The sequence below is a fragment of the Bos mutus genome, chromosome 29 (assembly GCF_027580195.1).
Source record: "Bos mutus isolate GX-2022 chromosome 29, NWIPB_WYAK_1.1, whole genome shotgun sequence".
In the NCBI taxonomy this organism is placed as follows: Eukaryota; Metazoa; Chordata; class Mammalia; order Artiodactyla; family Bovidae; genus Bos; species Bos mutus.
Genome location: NC_091645.1, coordinates 8,337,391 through 8,359,453, shown reverse-complemented (window position 1 = coordinate 8,359,453; position 22,063 = coordinate 8,337,391). Strand labels below are relative to the sequence as shown.

The 22,063-nt window shown below is 41.1% G+C and overlaps 1 protein-coding gene across 1 annotated transcript in view; it reads left to right on the top strand.

Moving 5' to 3' along the window:
* The window catches only part of CCDC81 (coiled-coil domain containing 81), a 42,904-nt gene that overhangs the window by 1,549 nt on the left and 19,292 nt on the right, over positions 1 to 22,063 (top strand). The window contains exons 2-6 of the mRNA XM_005903477.2: positions 5,590 to 5,651; positions 8,797 to 8,953; positions 10,505 to 10,761; positions 15,597 to 15,676; positions 18,329 to 18,450. Of these exons, the coding sequence (XP_005903539.2) occupies positions 5,590 to 5,651; positions 8,797 to 8,953; positions 10,505 to 10,761; positions 15,597 to 15,676; positions 18,329 to 18,450 (678 nt within the window). The remainder of the gene's footprint in view (positions 1 to 5,589; positions 5,652 to 8,796; positions 8,954 to 10,504; positions 10,762 to 15,596; positions 15,677 to 18,328; positions 18,451 to 22,063) is intronic.

Below are 22,063 nucleotides of genomic sequence, written 5' to 3'. Positions count from 1 at the left end.
GTTTCCTTGTCTAAATCACTCTATACTAATTTGCTCTGTTTGTATATCAGGATTTTAGTTTAATAAAGTTAGGGGACTTATCTTTCCCTTTTGATATTAGTATCTATTTCAAGTACATATTATTCTGTAATATACATAATGGGCACTTGGTCTTTTTTTTTTTTAATAATGATTATATATAAGATAAAGTGTTCCTACCTGGAATACATTTGGCATTGTGTTTAAAAATACGGTTTTGAATGCACAAAATGTTTAGAATCTGAACTTAAATGAAGGTTGAATTGAATATGGAAGGTACATCCAGGGATGATTTCTTGTGGTTCTTGGTATTTCAGTGTTTGGTCAAAATAAATAAAAACCTCAGCTTTCCTAAAAATATAACAGTAGCATATTCTTTAATTTGCTTTTTAGACTGGATTAGAAGTATTTTTCTTTTGAGATTTAGTGATTCTTTTCCTGACACTTTGGTGTATGCAAAAAAATCAAAGTTAGAAATCAGTCTGCAAGATTTCCAGGTCTGTTCCATTTGAATTACAGAGGCTTAAAGGCTTCATTTCCTGAAGGAAAGGATGTACATATTTTCCTTTTCCTTCTGTGAAAAATATCAAATTTCAGCTTAGAATAATAAACTCTGCTCTTATAAGACTTTGCCTATTCGATTTTTAAGAAATTATTATTTTATTTATTGATTTCTGACTGTGCCAGGTCTTCATCACTCGTGGGCTTTTCTCTAGTTGCAGGGAGAGGGGGCTGCTTTCTATGGGCAGCATGAGAGCTTCTCGCTGTGGTGGCTTCTCTTGTTTCTGAGCACAGGCTCTAGGGTGTGCAGACTCCAGTGAAGTGAAGTGAAGTGAAGTGAAAGTCACTCAGTTGTGTCCTACTCTTTGTGACCCCATGGACTATACAGTCCATGGAATTCTCCAGGCCAGAATACTGGAGTGGGTAGCCTTTCCCTTCTCCAGGGGATCTTCCCAATGAGGGAGAACCCAGGTCTCCCTCATTGCAGGCGGATTCTTTACCAGCTGAGCCACAAGGGAAGCCCGCAGACTCCAGTAGTTGCAATATATGGGCTAAGTAGTTACAGCTTCCTGGTTCTAGAGCCCTGGCTCAGTAGTTGTAGTCCATGGGCTTAGCTGCCCTGCAGCATGTGGGATTTTCCCAAATCAGGGATGGAAACCATGTCTCTTGCATTGGCAAACAGATTCTTATCCACTGTGCCACTAGGGAGGCCCCCCACTCCCACCCCATTAGATTTTATAGGGTAAAATGACACAGTTGGACTTGAATGTATCTTTCAAATGAAGAAAGAGGATCTTCAAATTTCTAATTAAGCTCAGGTCTTTTCAGTAGGGTCTGGTTGCCAGCTATACAATTTCTCCCGGCCGTAATTAAATCATTTCATTTTGGTACAGATTGTTTTCCTGAAATGTGAGCTGCATATCATCACTCTAGGTGAAAGGCTTAACAGTTTTGACTTTCAAAAGTCTTCATGTAAGTCTGGCTACTGAGATTCTATATCACTAGTGAATTAAATATTTTTAGTCATGATGAAAATTTGAATTCAGGAAACAGTTGAGACTGTTAATTCTTAGCAGCCAGCAGCAGACAGAATTCTTTTGTCTGTAAGGGTGAGGAAGAATGGGATATATAGTAGAATGGGACAGAGTAGAAGGAATACTTGAGTGTATTTAATAAACCGTATATCCATGATTTAGAGTGAAGGGCAGAGTTGGCATCCAGCTCGCTGTAGCATGCAGTCCTAGTTTTCTTGGTGAGTGAGTTTCCATCACCCAACTTGTTTCTCGAGGCTCCTAAGAGTCACTTCCATCTGTGCATGCATGCTCAGTCATGTCCGACTCTGGACTGTAGTCTGCCGGGCTCCTCTGTCTATAGGATTTTTCAGCAAGAATACTGGAGTGGGTTACCATTTCCTCCTCCAGGGGATCTTCCCAACCCAGGGATTGAAAGGTTGTTGCTGAGTTGTGAAAGATTCCGGGATTCTTGACCTCCAGAGGAGAAGAATTCAATCTGGGACCAGAGACAAGGCTTGATCGCTCAGAGCTTTTGTGTAATAAAGTTTTATTAAAGTATAAAAGAGATAGAGAAAAGCTTCTGATATAGACATCAGAAGGGGGCAGAAAGAGTGCCCCCTGCTAGTCTTAAGCTGGATGTTATATAGCTGCTGCTGCTGCTGCTAAGTCACTTCAGTCGTGTCTGACTCTGTGCGACCCCATAGACGGCAGCCCACCAGGCTCCGCTGTGCCTGGGATTCTCCAGGCAAGAACACTGGAGTGGGTTGCCATTTCCTTCTCCAATGGATGAAAGCGAAAAGTGAAAGTCAAGTCGCTCAGTCATGTCCGACTCTTAGTGACCCCATGGACTGCAGCCCACCAGGCTCCTCAATCCATGGGATTTTCCAGGCAAGAGTAATGGAGTGGGGTGCCATTGCCTTCTCCTACCAGCTGCTAATTAGAGAAAGGAAATGTCTCAAAACTCAGAGACTGTCACCAGGCCCCTCACCCACAACATACATTTTGAGATAACATTGGTACCAGGTGAGTCATCCCAGGCCATAAAACGATTGACATGAATCTTGCAGAAAGGTAGGTTTCCAAGTAAATATACAGTTTCATTAACATAGATTGGGAGAACAAGGTACGAGTAAAACATACTGGTTTGTTGAGCCCTTATCAGTTCTGTGTCTTAAGTGGAACCGACTTGGAGAAAGTCAGAGTCTAGGGTAAATACATAGTTCATTAACATAGCTTAAGAAAAATATTTCCATAAGAAAAATGCATTGGTTAGCTCAAGGTTTGAGAAAAGTTAAGTTCAGGTGGAACCAGGTGTCATCATGGCAACACAAAATTTTAAGAGAAACCTCCTTTTAAATTTGTATAGAGAAGGGAAAAATATCTAACACTTGTAGTTTGTTCCCCTGCCGCTTAAGAAGGAGATAAAAAAACATCTGACACTTGCAGTCTGTTTCCTCTGTTTGGAGACCCCTAGCCTTCCTGCCTGGAGAAGGCAATGGCACCCCACTCCAGTACTCTTGCTTGGAAAATCCCATGGACGGAGGAGCCTGGTAGGCTGCAGTCCATGGGGTCGCTAAGAGTTGGACACGACTGAGCGACTTCCCTTTCACTTTTCGCTTTCATCCATTGGAGAAGGAAATGGCAACCCACTCCAGTGTTCTTGCCTGGAGAATCCCAGGGACGGGAGAGCCTGGTGGGCTGCCGTCTATGGGGTCGCACAGAGTCGGACACGACTGAAGCGACTTAGCAGCAGCAGCAGCAGCCTTCCTGCCTGTTACCCTCTTAGGATCAAACCGGTGTCTCCTGTATCTCCTGCATTGCAGATGGATTCTTTACCCACTGAGCCATTAGGGAAACCCATGAGTCACTGCTACTTCTCATTGCCCATCCTGTTCATTCTCTGGCATATTAATAAAAATATTTACAGTGTTGATATACAGGATTAAATGAGTGCAATTTTCCACATTAGGTAATGGTTTAAACCATTAGAAAAGCAGTTACAAGAGTAAATCAAGCAGTTTCTAAACTGGGGAAAGAATGGGTTTTTGTGCCCAACTCCATCTATGCCATGAAGTGGTAAGCTGATATTTGCCACTGTTCGTGATCCTTTCTTTTGAGTAAAACACAGGACTCTTGATTTGCAGAGAGAGTTCACTAGTGGAAAATATCTGTAATAAACTCATGACTAAGTTTGGAATGGAAATGTCAACATAGACATGGTTTTCTATATTTATGAGTATTAGTTATACCCAGAGTATTATTTCATATCATACATTAACACTTTAGTAATTGACAACTACTTATTTTTCTACCACAGCTTTCCTGGAACATAGCTCAGAACAAGAAAATAAGCATAGAAGGCCTCCCTCTGATCATTCAAAGTAGAAAGTGTGAAGTCTATGTCTCAATTCAAAGTAAAGCCCTTTGGACCCTTACCCAAAAGTCTGTTTTTAAAAATTATTATTTTAGACATAATGTTAGTATATTTGTTGAAATCAAGAGCACAGCTGATCAGAAGCAGTGAATTAAGACTGGGCAGTGAGCCTGCAGAGCACTTGTAGCAGAGAGGAGTGACAGCTGGAGTCCAATGGTGACGACTGAGAGTGAAAAGCAGTCAAGAATGAAGCAAAAATAAAAGTGCAGAGACAGTTAATGTACGGACAATGATCTTTCATGCTTTAGTGGCCCCTGGCCTCCTTCCTGTATTATGGAGTGGTGTGAGAATGAAGGCTTATGTTAATCAAATGGCATGGTGTAGACTCTTAGAAGCTTGTTGAATGGGTCATTAAGAAAAGCCTAGATTAGGGACTTCCCTGGTGGTCCAGTGGCTAAGACTCCATGTTCACAATGCAGGGGGCCCTGGTTCGATCCCTGGTCAGGGAACTAGATCCCACATGCTGCAACTAAGAGTTCACAGTTCAGTTCAGTCACTCAGTCGTGTCCGACTCTTTGCGACCCCATGAATCGCAGCACGCCAGGCCTCCCTGTCTATCACCAACTCCCGGAGTTCACTCAAACTCACGTCCATCGAGTCAGCAATGCCATCCAGCCATCTCATCCTCTGTCCCCTTCTCCTCCTGCCCCCAATCCCTCCCAGCATCAGAGTCTTTTCCAATGAGTCAACTCTTCGCATGAGGTGGCCAAAGTACTGGAGTTTCAGCTTTAGCATCAGTCCTTCCAAAGAACACCCAGGACCAATCTCCTTTAGAATGGACTGGTTGGATCTCCTTGCAGTCCAAGGGACTCTCAAGAGTCTTTTCCAACACCACAGTTCAAAAGCATCAATGCTTTGGCACTCAGCTTTCTTCACAGTCCAACTCTCACATCCATACATGACCACTGGAAAAACCATAGCCTTGACTAGACGGACCTTTGTTGGCAAGCCACAACTAAAAAAAGATCCTGTGTGCCACAACTAAAGGTTCCACATGCCTCAGTGAAGATTTAAGATCCCTTGTGCTGCAACTGAGACTCAGCATAGCCACATAAATACATATATATATATATAAAGAAAAGGCTAGATAACACTAGGTTAACTCAGATGGTTAAGAATCTGTCTGCAATGCAGGAGACCCGGATTTGATCCCTGGGTCAGGAAGATCCCCTGGAGAAGGGAATGGCTACCCACTCCAGTATTCTTGTCTGGAGAATTCCAAAGACAGAGCAGCCTAGCAGACTACAGTCCATGGGATCGCCAAGAGTCTGACACAACTAACAACAACTATGTTTATAGAATAAAGGGCAAGTTGTGACACTTCCCTTTATTCTACAAAGATTTTCTCCACCTCCTCTCTACCTTCTCTTTCTCTTTCGCCTCCTCTTTCACATTTTTGGAATTTAAAGCAAGTTAACTTTGCTTATTAGGAAAATTATCTTTGGGGAGTGACTTTATTTTCTGTTAATTTTAATTAATTAGAAATTATTATCACTTAAATAATGTAAATTATTTATTCTGTATTTCATATTCACATTTTTGTTTACGAACACTAAGATAACTATCACAGGTGTGCTTTCATAAATTATTCATACATTATATTTTATTTACCTTGAATTTTAGAAGTTTCTACTATTTGGGGAAATGTGTCAGAATTTGTGGAACGGCAGCTATCCTTACACAAGGTAAGATTTATACTTTAATTTTAACATAGGACATCAAAGAATGTTTCCTCCTTAGTCTCCAATTGTTTTGCTGGGAGAAAGATAGCAGATTTTAGAGCCATCCAGTGTAACCTGCAGTCTTGTGATTTTATGATGCTCACACGTAGGACTTGTGGTTGGTAGATTTAACAGACACGGATTTCACCCTTAGGTAACGATGTGAAAGTTGTGCTGTTCCAGTGATAGGAAGTGTATTGCTGATCAGTCCAGGTGTGTACAGAGGACGTAGATGAATTCTGTTCCTCTGTGATCTGGTAGTTTCTGGCGTGGCTATAGAAGGATATGATGCTTCTTGTCTTGCCTCCTTGCAGGGAATGGATTCTAACTGAAATGTATGAAGGCAGTCAGGGACTGAACTCTACTTGCCAAAAATGAGAACCTTTGTCCAGGGCTGGCCTATTTCTCCCCCATCAAGTCTTGAGTTTGGATGCCACAGAACTGAACAGAGATGTTGGGAGTTTGGAGGGTGCTGGGATATTGTGAAACGTTTATATCCTACTCAGAGGTCCCAATATGAGAACCTTTGATCTGAATTCATCCATGAAATCTATTTGTTTGATCTGATAATTTGAATTAGTCATCAGAATTTAAAATTGGGAGCTTGTACAAATTTTTTTTTCCTTGAAAAATCAGCCGATTAACAAAATCAGTTTTTGTTCAGTACATGTGACGCTTGGCTGAAGCTGACAAGGGTCTCTCCCCTTTAGATGGGGCATGCACTCCTGAGCCATCACATTCTCTGGCTCTGTACCTTCACTCCCTTGCATCCTTTCTTGGCTCCTATAGCATTAGACTTTGTAACCTTTGATGTATGATGTTTCCATGAAGACAGAGCTCTAGGGTGAGAGCCAAAATCTTTTGCTTCTGCGCATTAACCAAGATCACCACACTAGGGCACGTATCTTCGATGTTTTGGGTCGTCTGATTTTAAGTGAGGGACAATAAACCTACCATAAAGAATGAGAGGGACTTCCTTGGTGTTCCAGTGGTTAATCCTCCATGCTCCCAATGCCAGGAGCTTGGGTTTGATCCCTATTTAGGGTTCTAGATCCCACATGCCATAACTAAAAGATCCCATACACCGCAGCGAAGATCAAGACACTGTGTGCCACAACTGAGATCTGGTGCAGACAAGTAAATAAATAAACGTTGTTTTTTTTTTTTTAAAAGAGAGAATGAGGAAGCAGAAAATCTCTCCCCTGATGGCAAGGGATTAAAATTTAAAATGCCACACAATTTCAGTCAGTTCAGTTCAGTCGCTCAGTCGTGTCTGACTCTCTGCCCCACCACGGACCACAGCACGCCAGGCTTCCCTGTCCATCACCAACTCTCGGAGCTTGCTCAAACTCATGCCCATTGAGTTGGTGACGTGGCCAAAGTATTAGAGTTTCAGCCTCAGCATCAGTCCTTCCAATGAACAGTCAGGACTGATTTCCTTTAGGATGGACTGGTTGGATCTCCTTGCAGTCCAAGGGACTCTTAAAGGTCTTTTCCAACATCACAGTTCAAAAGCATCAATTCTTTGGCACTCAGCTTTCTTTATAGTCCAACTCTCACATCCATACATGACTACTGAAAAAAACATAGCTTTGACTAGATGAACCTTTGTTGGCAGAGTAATATCTCTGCTTTTTAATATGCTGTCTAGGTTGGTCATAGCTTTTCTTTCAAGGAGCAAGTGTCTTTTAATTTCATGGCTGCAGTCACTATCTGCAGTGATTTTGAAAGCCCCAAATAAAGTCTGTCACTGTTTCCATTGTTTTCCCATCTATTTGCCATGAAGTGGTGGGACCAGATGCCACGATCTTAAGTTTTCTGAATGTTGAGTTTTAAGCCAAGTTTTCCACTCTCTTCTTTCATTTTCATCAAGAGGCTCTTTAGTTCTTCTTCACTTTCTGGTATCATCTGCGTATCTGAGGTTATTGATATTTCTCCCAGTAATCTTGATTCCAGCCTGGGCGTCATCTAGCCTGGCATTTCACATGATGTACTCTGCATATAAGTGAAATAAACAGGGTGACAGTATGCATCCTTGATGTGCTCCTTTCCCGATTTGGAACTAATCTGTTGTTTCATGTCTGGTTCTAACTGTTGCTTCTTGACCTGCATACAGATTTCTCAGGAGGCAGGTAAGGTAGTCTGGTATTTCCATCTCTTTTTAGGACAAGAGTAATCTTCAGTTCAGTTCAGTTCAGTTCAGTCGCTCAGTCGTGTCCGACTCTTTGCGACCCCATGAATTGCAGCACGCCAGGCCTCCCTGTCCATCACCAACTCCCGGAGTTCACTCAAACTCATGTCCATCGAGTCAGTGATGCCATCCAGCTATCTCATCCTCTGTCGTCCCCTTCTCCTCCTGCCCCCAGTCCCTCCCAGCATCAGGGTCTTTTCCAATGAGTCAACTCTTCGCATGAGGTGGCCAAAATACTGGAGTTTCAGCTTTAGCATCATTCCTTCCAAAGAACACCCAGGGCTGATCTCCTTTAGAATGGACTGGTTGGATCTCCTTGCAGTCCAAGGGACTCTCAAGAGTCTTCTCCAACACAAAAGCATCAATTCTTCGGCGCTCAGCCTTCTTCACAGTCCAACTCTCACATCCATACACGACCACTGGAAAAACCATAGCCTTGACTAGATGGACCTTTGTTGGCAAAGTAATCTTAGATAAAGATTAAAAGCAGCTATGGCATCCATACATTAAAAAAAATTTTTATTTGTTTGACTATACCAGGTCTTAGTAGTGGTATGTGGGATACAGTTCCTCCACCAGGGATCAAACCCAGGCCCCCTGCACTGGGAGCGCAGGGTCTTAGCCACTGGACCACCGGGAAGTCCCCATACATGTTTTCTTAGTCCTCACAGCTTTTGAATGATATGGAGATGATGGATCAGAAAAGCACTGTGGATTGAGATATTACATTTTATACTTCTTTGAAAACTTAGAGTCATGAAATACTAAAGCTGTAATGGGTCATAAAGAGCATTGAATTTTAAGGCACATGCTTAAATTTCTTCATGTGCTTTGGGATAACAGTGCTAAGGATTATTTTTCTTTACATTTCAGTGAATTCTCTCTGTTGATTTTTTTTTTTCCCCTTTATCTTTTCAGGGAGTTCAGATTCCAGGACTTGGAACTTTCACTTTCATGAGACAAAAGCTTGAGGTGGGAAACAAGAAGTTTTTCCTAATTCAGAGGCCCGTGTTTATCATGGCAGAGAAGTTAGTACAGATTCATGGACTCAAACAAAACAGAGTATATACTCCTGGTAAACAGATTTTATTTTAAAGACTTTCCCAGAACGTGACTAGCCAGGGGATGAAAATGAAAGGGCAATGCTTGGCCAATTGTGGCTTTACTGCTTTCTGCTTTGAGAAGCTCTCTTTTCATGTGATACCTTTGTCAGAGGGAGGGGCTGAGGTAGGGAATAATATACAGTCTTTTTGCAAGTCATTTTCAACCTCAGAAGCTCAAGGCCGGATATGACATCAAGGCAAATTTATATAAAAGCCACATCACTGAGTCATGCAGATTTTATATGTATTTCAGATCTAAGAAATTAAAAGTGATTATAAAGAAGAGAAAGTTAATTAGGATTACTGGTTGGAAGAATCACAGTTAATATCAACTAGGAAAAGATCAACTGAGTTTCTATTGTATATCATAGAAATTATTGAAATTTAAAAGTTGTTAGAAGGTTAATGGAGAAGGCAATGGCACCCCACTCCTGTACTCTTGCCTGGAAAATCCCATGGATGGAGGAGCCTGGTAGGCTGCAGTCCATGGGGTTGTGAAGAGTCGGACACGACTGAGTGACTTCACTTTGACTTTTCACTTTCATGCATTGGAGAAGGAAATGGCAACCCACTCCAGTGTTCTTGCCTGGAGAATCCCAGGGACAGCGGAGCCTGGTGGGCTGCTGTCTGTGGGGTTGCACAGAGTTGGACACGACTGAAGCAACTTAGCAGCAGGTTAATAATTCTGTAAAGACTTAATACCTTATACACCTCTCACATCCTAAATCTCCTTCTTTCCTTTGCTTCCTTATTCCCTTCTTCCCTCCTTTTGCCTCCTTCCTTTTTCCCCTCCACAAATATTTACTAAGGGCCAACGACATGGCAGTCTTGTCCCAGGTGCTAGAGACATGGGGGGATACATGACGCCTTCTCCAGGATACTTGCATTCCAGTTTCAGGGTGTGGCTTTATGTGATACCTGCCCTGGTTACTTGGAGTGGGAGGGTTCTCTCCTAATTTCTGGTTGTGTTCCTTTTGACTTTCCTTATCATGCCCTCCTGCATCAGACTTATATCTGGATGAAGAGAGTTCATCTACCCCCAGTGCCGACAAGGTGAAAAGGCTGGAACTTGCCTATATGTTAACATCTCTGGAAGTTAATTTGCAGAGTAACTTTCTACCGAAAAATGATATATTGGAAAAACAAATACCAACAAGCTATACTTAGAATTTGTTATGCCTGTATTCTGTATGGTAAATTTGATGGATTTTTCAACCATTTAAAAATGTATTTATTTTTGACTACACTGGGTCTTCATTGCTTTGGGTGGGCTTTCTCTTTCAACAAGAGAGAATGAAAAGCTTGTCTGTAGCACAGTTTAGAAAGCTAATTGTGCTTGTTCTGAGCAAAAACATTCTACTTTTAGGGAAAATTTAATTGAGCATTAAAGAGTACAACTAAAGGCTTCACAGGTACAGTTCTGTTTTTAAGTATTAAGTGAGAATCAAGTGATTATTTGTGAGTGTGTATGCTATGTCTTTGTTATAATCTCCAATTCTTTCCTCTCCCCCTTTCTCCTCTAGGTGATATCCCAATAGTTCCACTTAATTTTGTCATGATATCCTTGGAGGGTCCATTTAGCAGAGATATAGTGGAAGGATGTGTGAAGGAGACGCTGCTTTTTTTGTCACGATCCATTTCCATCAAACAAAATGTGGAGTTTACATTCAAAGGAATCGGGGTCCTCATGATCAAAGACAGCAAAGTCAAGATGAGATTCTATAAGGACTTCCTTTGTACAATGGATGGAAGCGGGGCTTTGGCAAAAGCCCTAGCAAATGTAAATTACTGTTTTCTTTCTCCTAACCCCTTTCTGAATCTGTAAATGTGTTATCTTTAAGATTCACAAGGGCTTCCCTGGTGGCTCAGTGGTAAAGAATCTGCCTGCCAACGCAGGAGACGCAGGTTCAATCCCTGGGTCGGGAAGATCCCCTGGAGGAGGAAATGGCAACCCACTCCAGTATTCTTACCTGGAAAATCCCATGGACAGAGGGACCTGGTGGGCTACAGTCCAGAGGGTCGTAAAGAGTCAGACAGGACTTAGCAACTAAAACAACAACAAGGTTGACATATTTTAAATGGCAGTTACCCCAAGTCAAAGAAGTGCTTGTTTATAGATGATTAACTCTTTGACAAAAAAGTTAGAAGGGTTAAAGAACTAAGTTTTGTGTCAGTGCCAACTGAAAAATTATGAACAGTAGTAGAAACTCATAATTATGAACATTTTATAGGATAGTACCTTATAGTTTAAAAACTTTTTTTTCTACATATATTATTTCATTTGACTCTCAAAACATTATAAAACCAGAATTATTATCCTGATTTTACCAGTGAGAAAAATGGGGTTCAGAGAGGTTGTGTGGGAAGTCTAGGAGTTCAGCAGTGGAACTGAAATTTAAGCCAAGACTTCCTAATTACTCTTTTTGTGCCGATTACACTATTTTATTTTAATGAAAGTCTACAGAAAAATCTAATTCAAGTCATAGAAATGTATATTCAGCTTTTAATTTGCATTGTTTAGAAGAAATTTCATAGTTGACCATTCACCGTTAACTGTTATAGCTGGTGTGACCTTCGTGCCAAGTTGGACATTGCAGACTTTAAGGAGGCAGTGAAACAATCATTCAACAGAGCTAACTGAAACTCCTTTTTTCTTTTTTCAATTTATTTTAGTTGGAGGCTAATTACTTTACAATATTGTAGTGGGTTTTGCCATACATTGATATGAATCAGCCACGGGTGTACATATGTTCCCCATCCTGACCCTCCCTCCCACCTTCCTCCCCATCCCATCCCTCAGGGTCATCCCAGTGCACCAGCCCTGAGTGTCCTGTCTCATGCATCAAACCTGGACTGGAGATCTGTTTCACATATGATAATATACACGTGTCAATGCTATTCTCTCAGATTATCTCACCTTCGCCTTCTCCCACAGAGTCCAAAAGACTGTTCTATACATCTGTGTCTCTTTTGCTGTCTTGCATATAGGGTTATCATTACCATCTTTCTAAATTCCACATGTATGTGTTAGTATACAGTATTGGTGTTTTTCTTTCTGGCTTACTTCACTCTGTATAATAGGCTCCAGTTTCATCCACCTCATTATAACTGATTCAAATGTATTCTTTTTAATGGCTGAGTAATATTCCATCGTGTATATGTACCACAGCTTTCTTATCCATTTGTCTGCTGATGGACATCTAGGTTGCTTCCATGTTCTGGCTATTATAAACAGTGCTCCGATAAACATTGGGGTACATGTGTCTCAATTCTGGTTTCCTTGGTGTGTGTGCCCAGCAGTGGGATTTCTGGGTCATATGGCAGTTCTATTTCCAGTTTTTTAAGGAATCTCCACACTGTTCTCCATAGTGGCTGTACTAGTTTGCATTCCCATCAACAGTGTAAGAGGGTTCCCTTTTCCCCACACCCTCTCCAGTATTTATTGTTTGTAGATTTTTGGATAGCAGCCATTCTGACCGTTGTGAGATGGTACCTCATTGTGGTTTTGATTTGCATTTCTCTGATAATGAGTGATGTTGAACATCTTTTCATGTGTTTGTTAGCCATCTGTATGTCTTCTTTGGAGAACTGTTTGTTTAGTTCTTTGGGCCACTTTTTGATTGGGTCATTTATTTTTCTGGAATTGAGCTTTAGGAGTTGCTTGTATATTTTTGAGATTAATTATTTGTCAGTTGCTTCGTTTGCTATTATTTTCTCCCATTCTGAAGGCCGTCTTTCCACCTTGCTTATAGTTTCCTTTGTTGTGCAAAAGCTTTTAAGTTTAATTAGGTCCCATTTGTTTAGTTTTGCTTTTATTTCCAATACGCTGGGAGGTGGGTCATAGAGGATCCTGCTTTGATTTATGTCAGAGAGTGTTTTGCCTATGTTTTCCTCTAGGAGTTTTATAGTTTCTGGTCTTACATTTAGGTCTTTAATCCATTTGAATTTATTTTTGTGTATGGTGTTAGAAAGTGTTCTAGTTTCATTCTTTTACAAGTGGTTGACCAATTTCCCCAGCACCACTAGTTAAAGAGATTGTCTTTTCTCCATTGTATATTCTTGCCTCCTTTGTCAAAGATAAGGTGTCCATATGTGCATGGATTTATCTTTGGGCTTTCTATTTTGTTCCATTGATCTATATTTCTGTCTTTGTGCCAGTACCATACTGTCTTGATGACTGTAGCTTTGTAGTAGTGCCTGAAGTCAGGCAGGTTGATTCCTCCAGTTCCATTCTTCTTTTTCAAGATTGCTTTGGCCTATTCGAGGTTTTTTGTATTTCCATACAAATTGTGAAATTGTTTGTTCTAGTTCTGTGAAAAATCCCGTTGGTAGCTCGATAGGCATTGCATTGAATCTATAGATTGCTTTGTGTAGTATACTCATTTTCACTATATTGATTCTTCCAATCCATGAACATGGTATATTTCTCCATCTATTTGTGTCCTCTTTGATTTCTTTCATCAGTGGTTTATAGTTTTATATATATAGGTCTTTTGTTTCTTTAGGTAGATATATTCTTAAGTATTTCATTCTTAAGTGAATGAAATTGTGAAACTTTTAAAAAATCTTTTATTTTGTTTTGGGGTGATAGTTTCAGGTGAACAGTGAAGGGATTTGGCCATACATATACATGTATCCATTCTCCCCCAAACTCCCCTCCCATCCAGGCTGTCACATAGCATTGAGCAGAGTTCTAGGTGCTATATATACAAATAGGTCCTTGTTGAGAACTAATTGAATCTGAATGTACTAATTTGGGATGGATGGATTGGATTATCATGAATGTTATATAATCTTGTGACCCATAGAACAAAAGCCTGACTTTCTTTTTTTTTTTTTTTTTAAAGAAAGAGCTATGAAAGAAAATGTTATACATATGGTTTAATTCTCCCTTCTGATTTATCCTTTTGTGGTGCTCTGGGATGGGGGTTTAGGAGATGGAGTCATGCCTACTTAGGCCCTTGGTGTTTTCTCCACATCCTGGCTTCATACAGGATGGCTCAGAGGGATGCCAACCCTGTGTGTGCAGAGTGGAGACACACACACGTGAGTATCACCCTCTCGTTTTTATTAAAACACGGGCAGGATGTGCAAAATCAGAAACAAGGCCAAAGTGCTGCTCCATCTCTCACCCTCAGGGATTATGCAGAGCTTTGTAAGCTTTGATACATGTTTAAAAGACAGGATAATGCTTCATTTGGCCTGCTGTACTCTAAGATGTACCTTTTAAGGAGAGTTTTCCAAAAGAACTGCTCTTGATGGATATCCTATAAAAAAAAGCTCTATAGGCCAAAGCACATAGGTATGTTAAAGTACCTGAGAAGTCTGGCTGGAAAGAAGCAGCTTTAACTGCCTGTAAGTATTTAATCATGGAACTTTAGGTTGAGTCAATATTCATTAATACCTGTAAAACACATTTCGGGAAACTGCTGTAAAGTTGTGAGAGTGACTGTTTTTTCCCTAAATGTTCCATAACGTAAACCCGAGTGCTGTCTTGTAGAAGAGTTCTCTTAGGAAGTTGTGTGCTAATTTCAGTGATGCTGCGTTAGCTCAAAATATTTTTAAAACTTAGATCTTTAGAATCTCCTTCAAAGCCTTTTGTAAACCACATCATTAATCCAAAAAGAATAATTTTACCTGTTATTCTATACTAGTATAATTTAATAATGTGATTATTATATATAATATACAATTATTAAATATTTTATAAATTATATTATAAATACGATTTGTAGATTATAATAAATATATATTATTTATAATAATTGTAATTGTCACTATTTGTGGAGTGCTTTTATGTGCTAGCCACTTATATATAGTACCTCCTAAAAGTCCTGTGAATTTGATCCCACATATCTAGGGTCTAAAGCTTTATAGCTGTTGTTGTTCAGTCCCTCAGTCATGTCTGACTCTTTGTGACCCCATGGACTGCAGCATGCCAGTCTTCCCTGTCCTTCACTATCTTCCGGAGCTTGCTCAAACTCATGTCCCTTGAGTGGATGATGCCATCCAACCATCTCATCCTCTGTCACTCCTTTCTCCTTTTGCCCTCAGTCTTTCCCAGTGTCAGGGCTTTTCCAATGAGTCAGCTCTTTGCATCAGCTGGCCAAAGTATTGGAGATTCAGCATCAGTCCTTCCAAAGAATATTCAGGGTTGATTTCCTTTAGGATTGACTGGTTTGATCTTCTTGCGTTAGCAGTGTGGGGATTTAAGCATGAGGATAGCTGACTCCAAAGTCCTTCTCTCAGCTACCCAGTTTTAGAGTTATTTGGGTCAAGAGTGGAACTAGCCAGCTTGCTCGTATTCCTGAGAGTTTCAAGAAGTTGGCTGTCCTCTTAAAGATGAGGAGCTGTCAACCCTGAGGGCAGTTTCCAAGGAGGAAATGGTTTGAGAAAAGGCAGCATCAATGAAATTGGGATGGGACCAAGCAAGGTGACTTCTTTGATAAATGAGATCTTTCTTCATTGGATGTTAAGTTCTAGACTTTAAGCCCTAAACAGAAATAACAGTGGAGGGTATCATGGTAGTCTGAGGCTTTTGAGCAGCCTGTGGCTCTGATTGTCTGTGTCCTGGACCACAGCCCAAATGTAACCTGTCTTTTTCCCTGTCCCCAGAGGCCTGACACAGTGGACTCAGTGTTGTCTAGCAGAGAGAACTTGGGGAAGCGACCCAGCAACGTGCTTGCATTTCCAAGGTCAGTGCTTTCCTCTATAGGTTCCTCCGGGCGTGGCCGTCCTTGCAGACCTGTTGATGGAACTGGACAGTGTTTCGCACCTGAATTCTCTAGCTCATGCTCTATCTAGTGCAGCTCTCTCTTGCTCTCTCTCTGTGTTCCAGCAAATGAATTTATTGTATGCACTTTCTGTAGTTAAAAAACAATGGACACTTAGAATACTTAAAAAAAAAAACAAAAAACCAACTCTTGGTTCCCTGGGAATTCTCTTACTGCCTCCCACCAACCTTAGTCCTTGCAAGTATCAGTAAAATTTTTCTCATCCACTAGGCTTTCTTCTACCTTTCACCCCTTCCTCTGACCTAGTCCCTTCCTCATCATGCACTCTAGACTAACAGTTGTCTAAGATTTGATTTTTACCACGGAAGGGGCTAGACAAGGTATAGCTTCACCCCAACAGCATAGTGAGTGTTTTCAATGGCTGCTGATGCTGCTGAATATAATAATGATAATGATAACAACAATGATAATATTACAATGACAATAATAATAGCAATCATCTATGGAGCACTTACTAGTTGCCAGATATTGTTAAGCCCTTTCTTAATAGTCTTGCATTTAATCTTTACTACAACCACTTGAGATACGTATTATAATTTTATAAAGGAGCAAAATTAATTATAACTTTAATTCTATTTTTAATTAAAAATTTTATTGAAGTATAGTTCATTTGCAATGTTGTGTTAGTTTTTGGTGTTCAGCATGTAGTTTTAATTCTTTTTTTTTTTTTTAACAAGTGAAGTATCACTCCAGTTAGTTCAGTTGCTCAGTTGTGTCCAACTCTTTGCGACCCCATGAACCTCAGCACACCAGGCCTCCCTGTCCATCACTAACTTCCAGAGTTTACTCAAACTCATGTCCACTGAGTCAGTTATGCCATCCAACCATCTCATCCTCTGTTGTCCCCTTCTCCTCCCACCTTGAATCTTTCCCAGCATCAGGGTCTTTTCCAATGAGTCAGTTCTTTGCATCAGGTGGCCAAAATATTGGAGTTTCAGCTTCAGCATCAGTCCTTCCAGTGAATATTCAGGACTTACTTCCTTTAGGATGGGCTGGTTGGATCTCCTTGTTGTCCAAGGGACTCTCAAATGTATTCTCCAACACCATAGTTCAAAAGCATCAATTCTTCAGCACTCAGCTTTCTTTATATTCCAATTCTTACATCAATACATGACTACTGGAAAAACCATAGCTTTGACTACATGGACCTTTGTTGGCAAAGTAATGTCTCTGCTTTTGAATATGCTGTCTAGGTTGGTCATAATTTTTCTTCCAAGGAGCAAGCATCTTTTAATTTCATGGCTGCAGTCACATCTGCAGTTTCAGGATGCAGCATTAAAAGCACTTCAATAGGAGTCAGGAGAGTTGGGTTTTATTTCCAGTTTGGTCATTACTTACCCATTATGAGCTCTTAATCATATTTTTAATCTTAATTGCTGTGCCACTAACTACTATGCATTTTGGGGAAAGGAAGTTTGGGAAATAGTAAACTATTTCCCAAAATAGTTTTCTCATTTTTTTTGTCTCAGAGTATTTTCTCATATTTTTTGGCGGCGGGGGAGGGGAGGAGGGGGAGGGCGTCTGTGACATCCTCTTACGTTTGTTGGTTTGGAACCAGTCTTTCCTGGAAAAGCTATATGATACAGCCCTCAGCATAATCAGTGTGAGGGGGAGAATAAGCATTAAAGATTAATTAGTCCAGCCTCTTCATCTTCCAGATGAAATGGTTACACAGCAGGGGGGCCCAGTCGGAAACCGTGGCCCCTGACTGTCTCAGTGCTGTTTCCACTGCAGCATGTTGTCTTACCCATTAAACAGAAATCCATGGATTCAAAATAACTTTATTTTGATTGTATTTTGGGAGGCAGATTTGGCTGTCCCCTTGGACATAGTTTGGCTTAAGCACTCCAGGAGGGAAATAATTGTAGTTAGTTAAGGGACAGATGGACGGTCCTGTCCATTAGAGAGCCTGGCAATGGACAGGAGGGCTCGAATCCTCAAAGCAAATGTAGGCGTTTCCTTTATGTGAAGCTTGGCCTCTGAATGTACTGCAAGCACCATGCCTGCCCCACCCTTCCTTCCCACCTCTAACCCAGCACCCCATTCCTGGGACCAGAGAAAAGCTGCAGTTACTGACATCAGCTAAATAAACCTCTTCCCCCTCGCCTTTGTAAGCCCCTTACTTTTGCCTGGGGAGAGGATGGAGCAGTGAGGAGGAGGCAGAGGGAGGAGAGGAGTGCTCACTTCTGGGCATACCCTGCCTACCAGTCCCTGAATCCATGCCTCCAAGTTATCCAGTGGCCACCATCCACTGTTTCAGGACTGTGGCATCTGCTTACAGAGCTAGAAAAGACAAATGAATCCAAGCTGAAATAAAACCAAAAAACTTTAATCCAGGCCTTCAGAGCAGTTTATCTATATAAGAGCTTCTTTGGGTTGGGAAGGGTCTTGGTTGGCTCCCAGGCTTAACCTCAAAGAGAATGAGTCCATGATTCGTACTCAGTGAATAAAAGCACTTCTTCTCCTCGAGGCACGTAAGCTTATTTCATTCAGAATCAATCAGCTAACTTGGCTTTACACATTTGCCTATGGACACATCTTGGCTCATTCCAGGATTGAGCTCAAGGAGATGGAGAACAAACCACCTATGGAGACCATTGCAGAAGAAGATGGACAGAATGAACAGAAGAAGGACAAATTAAAAGACCAGTCAGACAAAGAAGTGGGTGTCCCAGGTAGGTCATTGATTTCTGGGTATAATCTGTTCCTCTTTACTACTTGTGAGCCACACCATATTGCTTAGCAACTCTGATGGTCAAAATAAAGTTCATTTCATGAATAATCACTGTATTCTTCTCTCTAACAAACATCTCCTATTCCTGGAATCCTGTATCTCACCCTAACCATTTTATGACACTCAGACTTTTAGACTGTGATCTCTTTGCTGACTCCCCACTACTCAAAACTCAGCTGCCTGGAAGATCTAGGCAGGTAACATAAATGCATGAACTGGGCTGGATGTCACATGGTAGGGAGACATGTATCAATATTTTTTATGAAAAATGAAGAGTGGTAGTTTTACATCTTTGACACCTGGATTTATAGAAGATAGCAGATTCTCATATCTGTGTCATCATATAATCTGTTGTAATATATTGTTTTGGTTGGGGCATGTGAGGAAAATCCTAGGACTTCAAAGACTTTTTGAAAGACTCCTAGGGGTTCCCAGGGGTTGCCAGACTATATACTTGGAGACTTATTCCTCTAGCAGATTATTGATTTGTGGAAATGTAAGCCAGTTCAGTTCAGTCGCTCAGTCGTGTCCGACTCTTTGTGACCCCATGAATTGCAGCACACAAGGCCTCCCTGTCTATCACCAACTCTTGGAGTTCACTCAAACTCACATCCATCGAGTGGGTGATGCCATCCAGCCGTCTCATCCTCTGTTGTCCCCTTTTCTTCCTGCCCCCAATCCCTCCCAGCATCGGGGTCTTTTCCAATGAGTCAACTCTTCGCATGAGGTGGCCAAAGTACAGGAGTTTCAGCTTCAGCATCATTCCTTCCAAAGAATACCCAGGACTGATCTCCTTTAGGATGGACTGGTTGGATCTCCTTGCAGTCCAAGGGACTCTCAAAAGTCTTCTCCAGCACCACAGTTCAAAAGCATCAATTCTTTGGCGCTCAGCTTTCTTCACAGTCCAACTCTCACATCCATACATGACTACTGGAAAAGCCATAGCCTTGACTAGACAGACCTTTGTTGGCAAAGTAATGTCTCTGCTTTTGAATATGCCATCTAGGTTGGTCATAACTTTCCTTCCAAGGAGTAAGCGTCTTTTAATTTCATGGTTGCAGTCACCATCTGCAGTGATTTTGGAGCCCCCCAAAATAAAGTCTGCCACTGTTTCCACTGTTTCCCCATCTATTTCCCATGAAGTGATGGGACCAGATGCCATGATCTTCGTTTTCTGAATGTTGAGCTTTAAGCCAACTTTTTCACTCTCCTCTTTCACTTTCATCAAGAGGCTTTTGAGTTCCTCTTCACTTTCTGCCATAAGGGTGGTGTCATCTGCATATCTGAGGTTATTGATATTTCTCCCAGCAATCTTGATTTTGTGCTTCCTCCAGCCCAGCTTTTCTCATGATGTACTCTGCATATAAGTTAAATAAGCAGGGTGACAATATACAGCCTTGACGTACTCCTTTTCCTATTTGGAACCAGTCTGTTGTTCCATGTCCAGTTCTAACTGTTGCTTTCTGACCTGCATACAGATTTCTCAAGAGGCAGGTCAGGTGGTCTGGTATTGCCACTTCTTTCAGAATTTTCCACAGTTTATTGTGATCCACACAGTCAAAGGCTTTGACATAGTCAATAAAGCAGAAGTAGATGTTTTTCTGGAACTCTCTTGCTTTTTCCACGATCCAGCAGATGTTGACAATTTGATCTCTGGTTCCTCTGCCTTTTCTAAAACCAGCTTGAACATCTGGAAGTTCACGGTTCACGTATTGCTGAAGCCTGGCTTGGAGAATTTTGAGCATTAGTTTACTAGCGTGTGAGATGAGTGCAAATGTCAGCCAAGTGGTAGCAAATTGCCTGATTTTTAAAGAGAAGCAGAGATCCTGACTTGTGAAATCTATTAATTGTTTTTATTTAATTTATTTTAATTGGAGGATAATTATTTTACAATATTGTGATGGTTTTGCCATACATCAGCATGAATCGCCACAGGTATACATGTGTCCCCTCCCATCCTGAACCCCCCTCCCACCTCCCTCCCCACCCCACCCCTCTGGGTTGTCACAGAAGACCAGCTTTGGGTGCCCTGCTTCATGCATCAAAGTTGCCCTGGTCATCTCTTTTACATGTGGTAAGGTATATGTTTCAATGTTATTCCCTCAAATCATCCCACTCTTGCCTTCTCCCACTGAGTCCAGTGTTCACTACTAATTGACATTCAAAAAAAAATACTAACTAGGCCAAACAAAACATTTATCAATGGGTAAATGTTGGCTTGTGAATGTTGGTTTTGTGACATGTGGCCTACAGGATTACACATCAGCTTTTAGCCTGATAGATGCTTTCATTCTTTAGCTTCACTTGTCAGTTTCCTATGGACTCTTTCTAGAGTTAAATTGTCTGTTCATCTTCTCCTAACATGCCTTGCTCTTCCTTGACTTCAAGCTTTTGTTCACTCTTCTCCTGCCTGGAATTCCCTTCCTTTTCTTACAGTCTATCCCAATCCTACTCTCCTCTTATCAGCCTTTTTTTTTTCTTTTTAAATTAATTTTCATTGGAGTACAGTTGCCTTACAGTGTTGTGTTAGTTTCTACTCAAGAGCAGAGTGACTGAGCTGTATCTGTACATATATCCCCTCTTGCTTGGGCTTCTTTCCCATTCAGGCCACCGCAGTGATTGTATTAAGTAGTGCTCCCTCTTCTATTCAGTGTGTCCTCATTCATTATCTATTTTATAGATAGCATCAGTATAGCATTTATAGCATCAGTAGTACTGGAGTACATAGTATAGTACCATAGTGTAGTAGTATTAGTACTGGAGTACATAGTATAGTACCATAGTGTAGTAGCATTAGTACTGGAGTACATAGTATAGTACCATAGTATAGTAGTATTAGTACTGGAGTACATAGTATAGTACCATAGTGTAGTAGCATTAGTACTGGAGTACATAGTATAGTACCATAGTGTAGTAGCATTAGTACTGGAGTACATAGTATAGTACCATAGTGTAGTAGCATTCGTACTGGAGTACATAGTATAGTACCATAGTGTAGTAGTATTAGTACTGGAGTACATAGTATAGTACCATAGTGTAGTAGCATTAGTACCGGATAGACTGTAGCCTACCAGGCTCCTCTGTCCATGGGATTTTCCAGGCAATAATACTGGAGTGATTGCCATTTCCTTCTCCAGGGTATCTTCCCAACCCAGGGCTTGAACCTGGGTCTCCCACATTGTAGACAGACACTTTACTGTCTGAGCCACCAGGGAAGTTCTTGTACATAGTATAGTACCATAGTATAGTAGTATTGGGATATGTCCACCCCAGTCTTCCGGTTCCTTCCGCCCCTTACTCTTTCCCCCTTGGTGTCTGTATGTTTGTTCTCTATGTCTGTGTCTCTATTTCTCTTAGTAGCCCTTTCACATTTCACTTCCTCCATGGAAACTTCTCTCATCAATGGATTCTGAACTGGCTCCCTTCATCTCCTCTGTCAGACTTAAAGATGGCACCATTTATCTGAGATTCAGATATTCTGCATCCTTGTCCTGAGTTGCTATTTATATAATGTGTATAAAACACTTAGTATTTTTAGCAGGTGGAAAGACCTC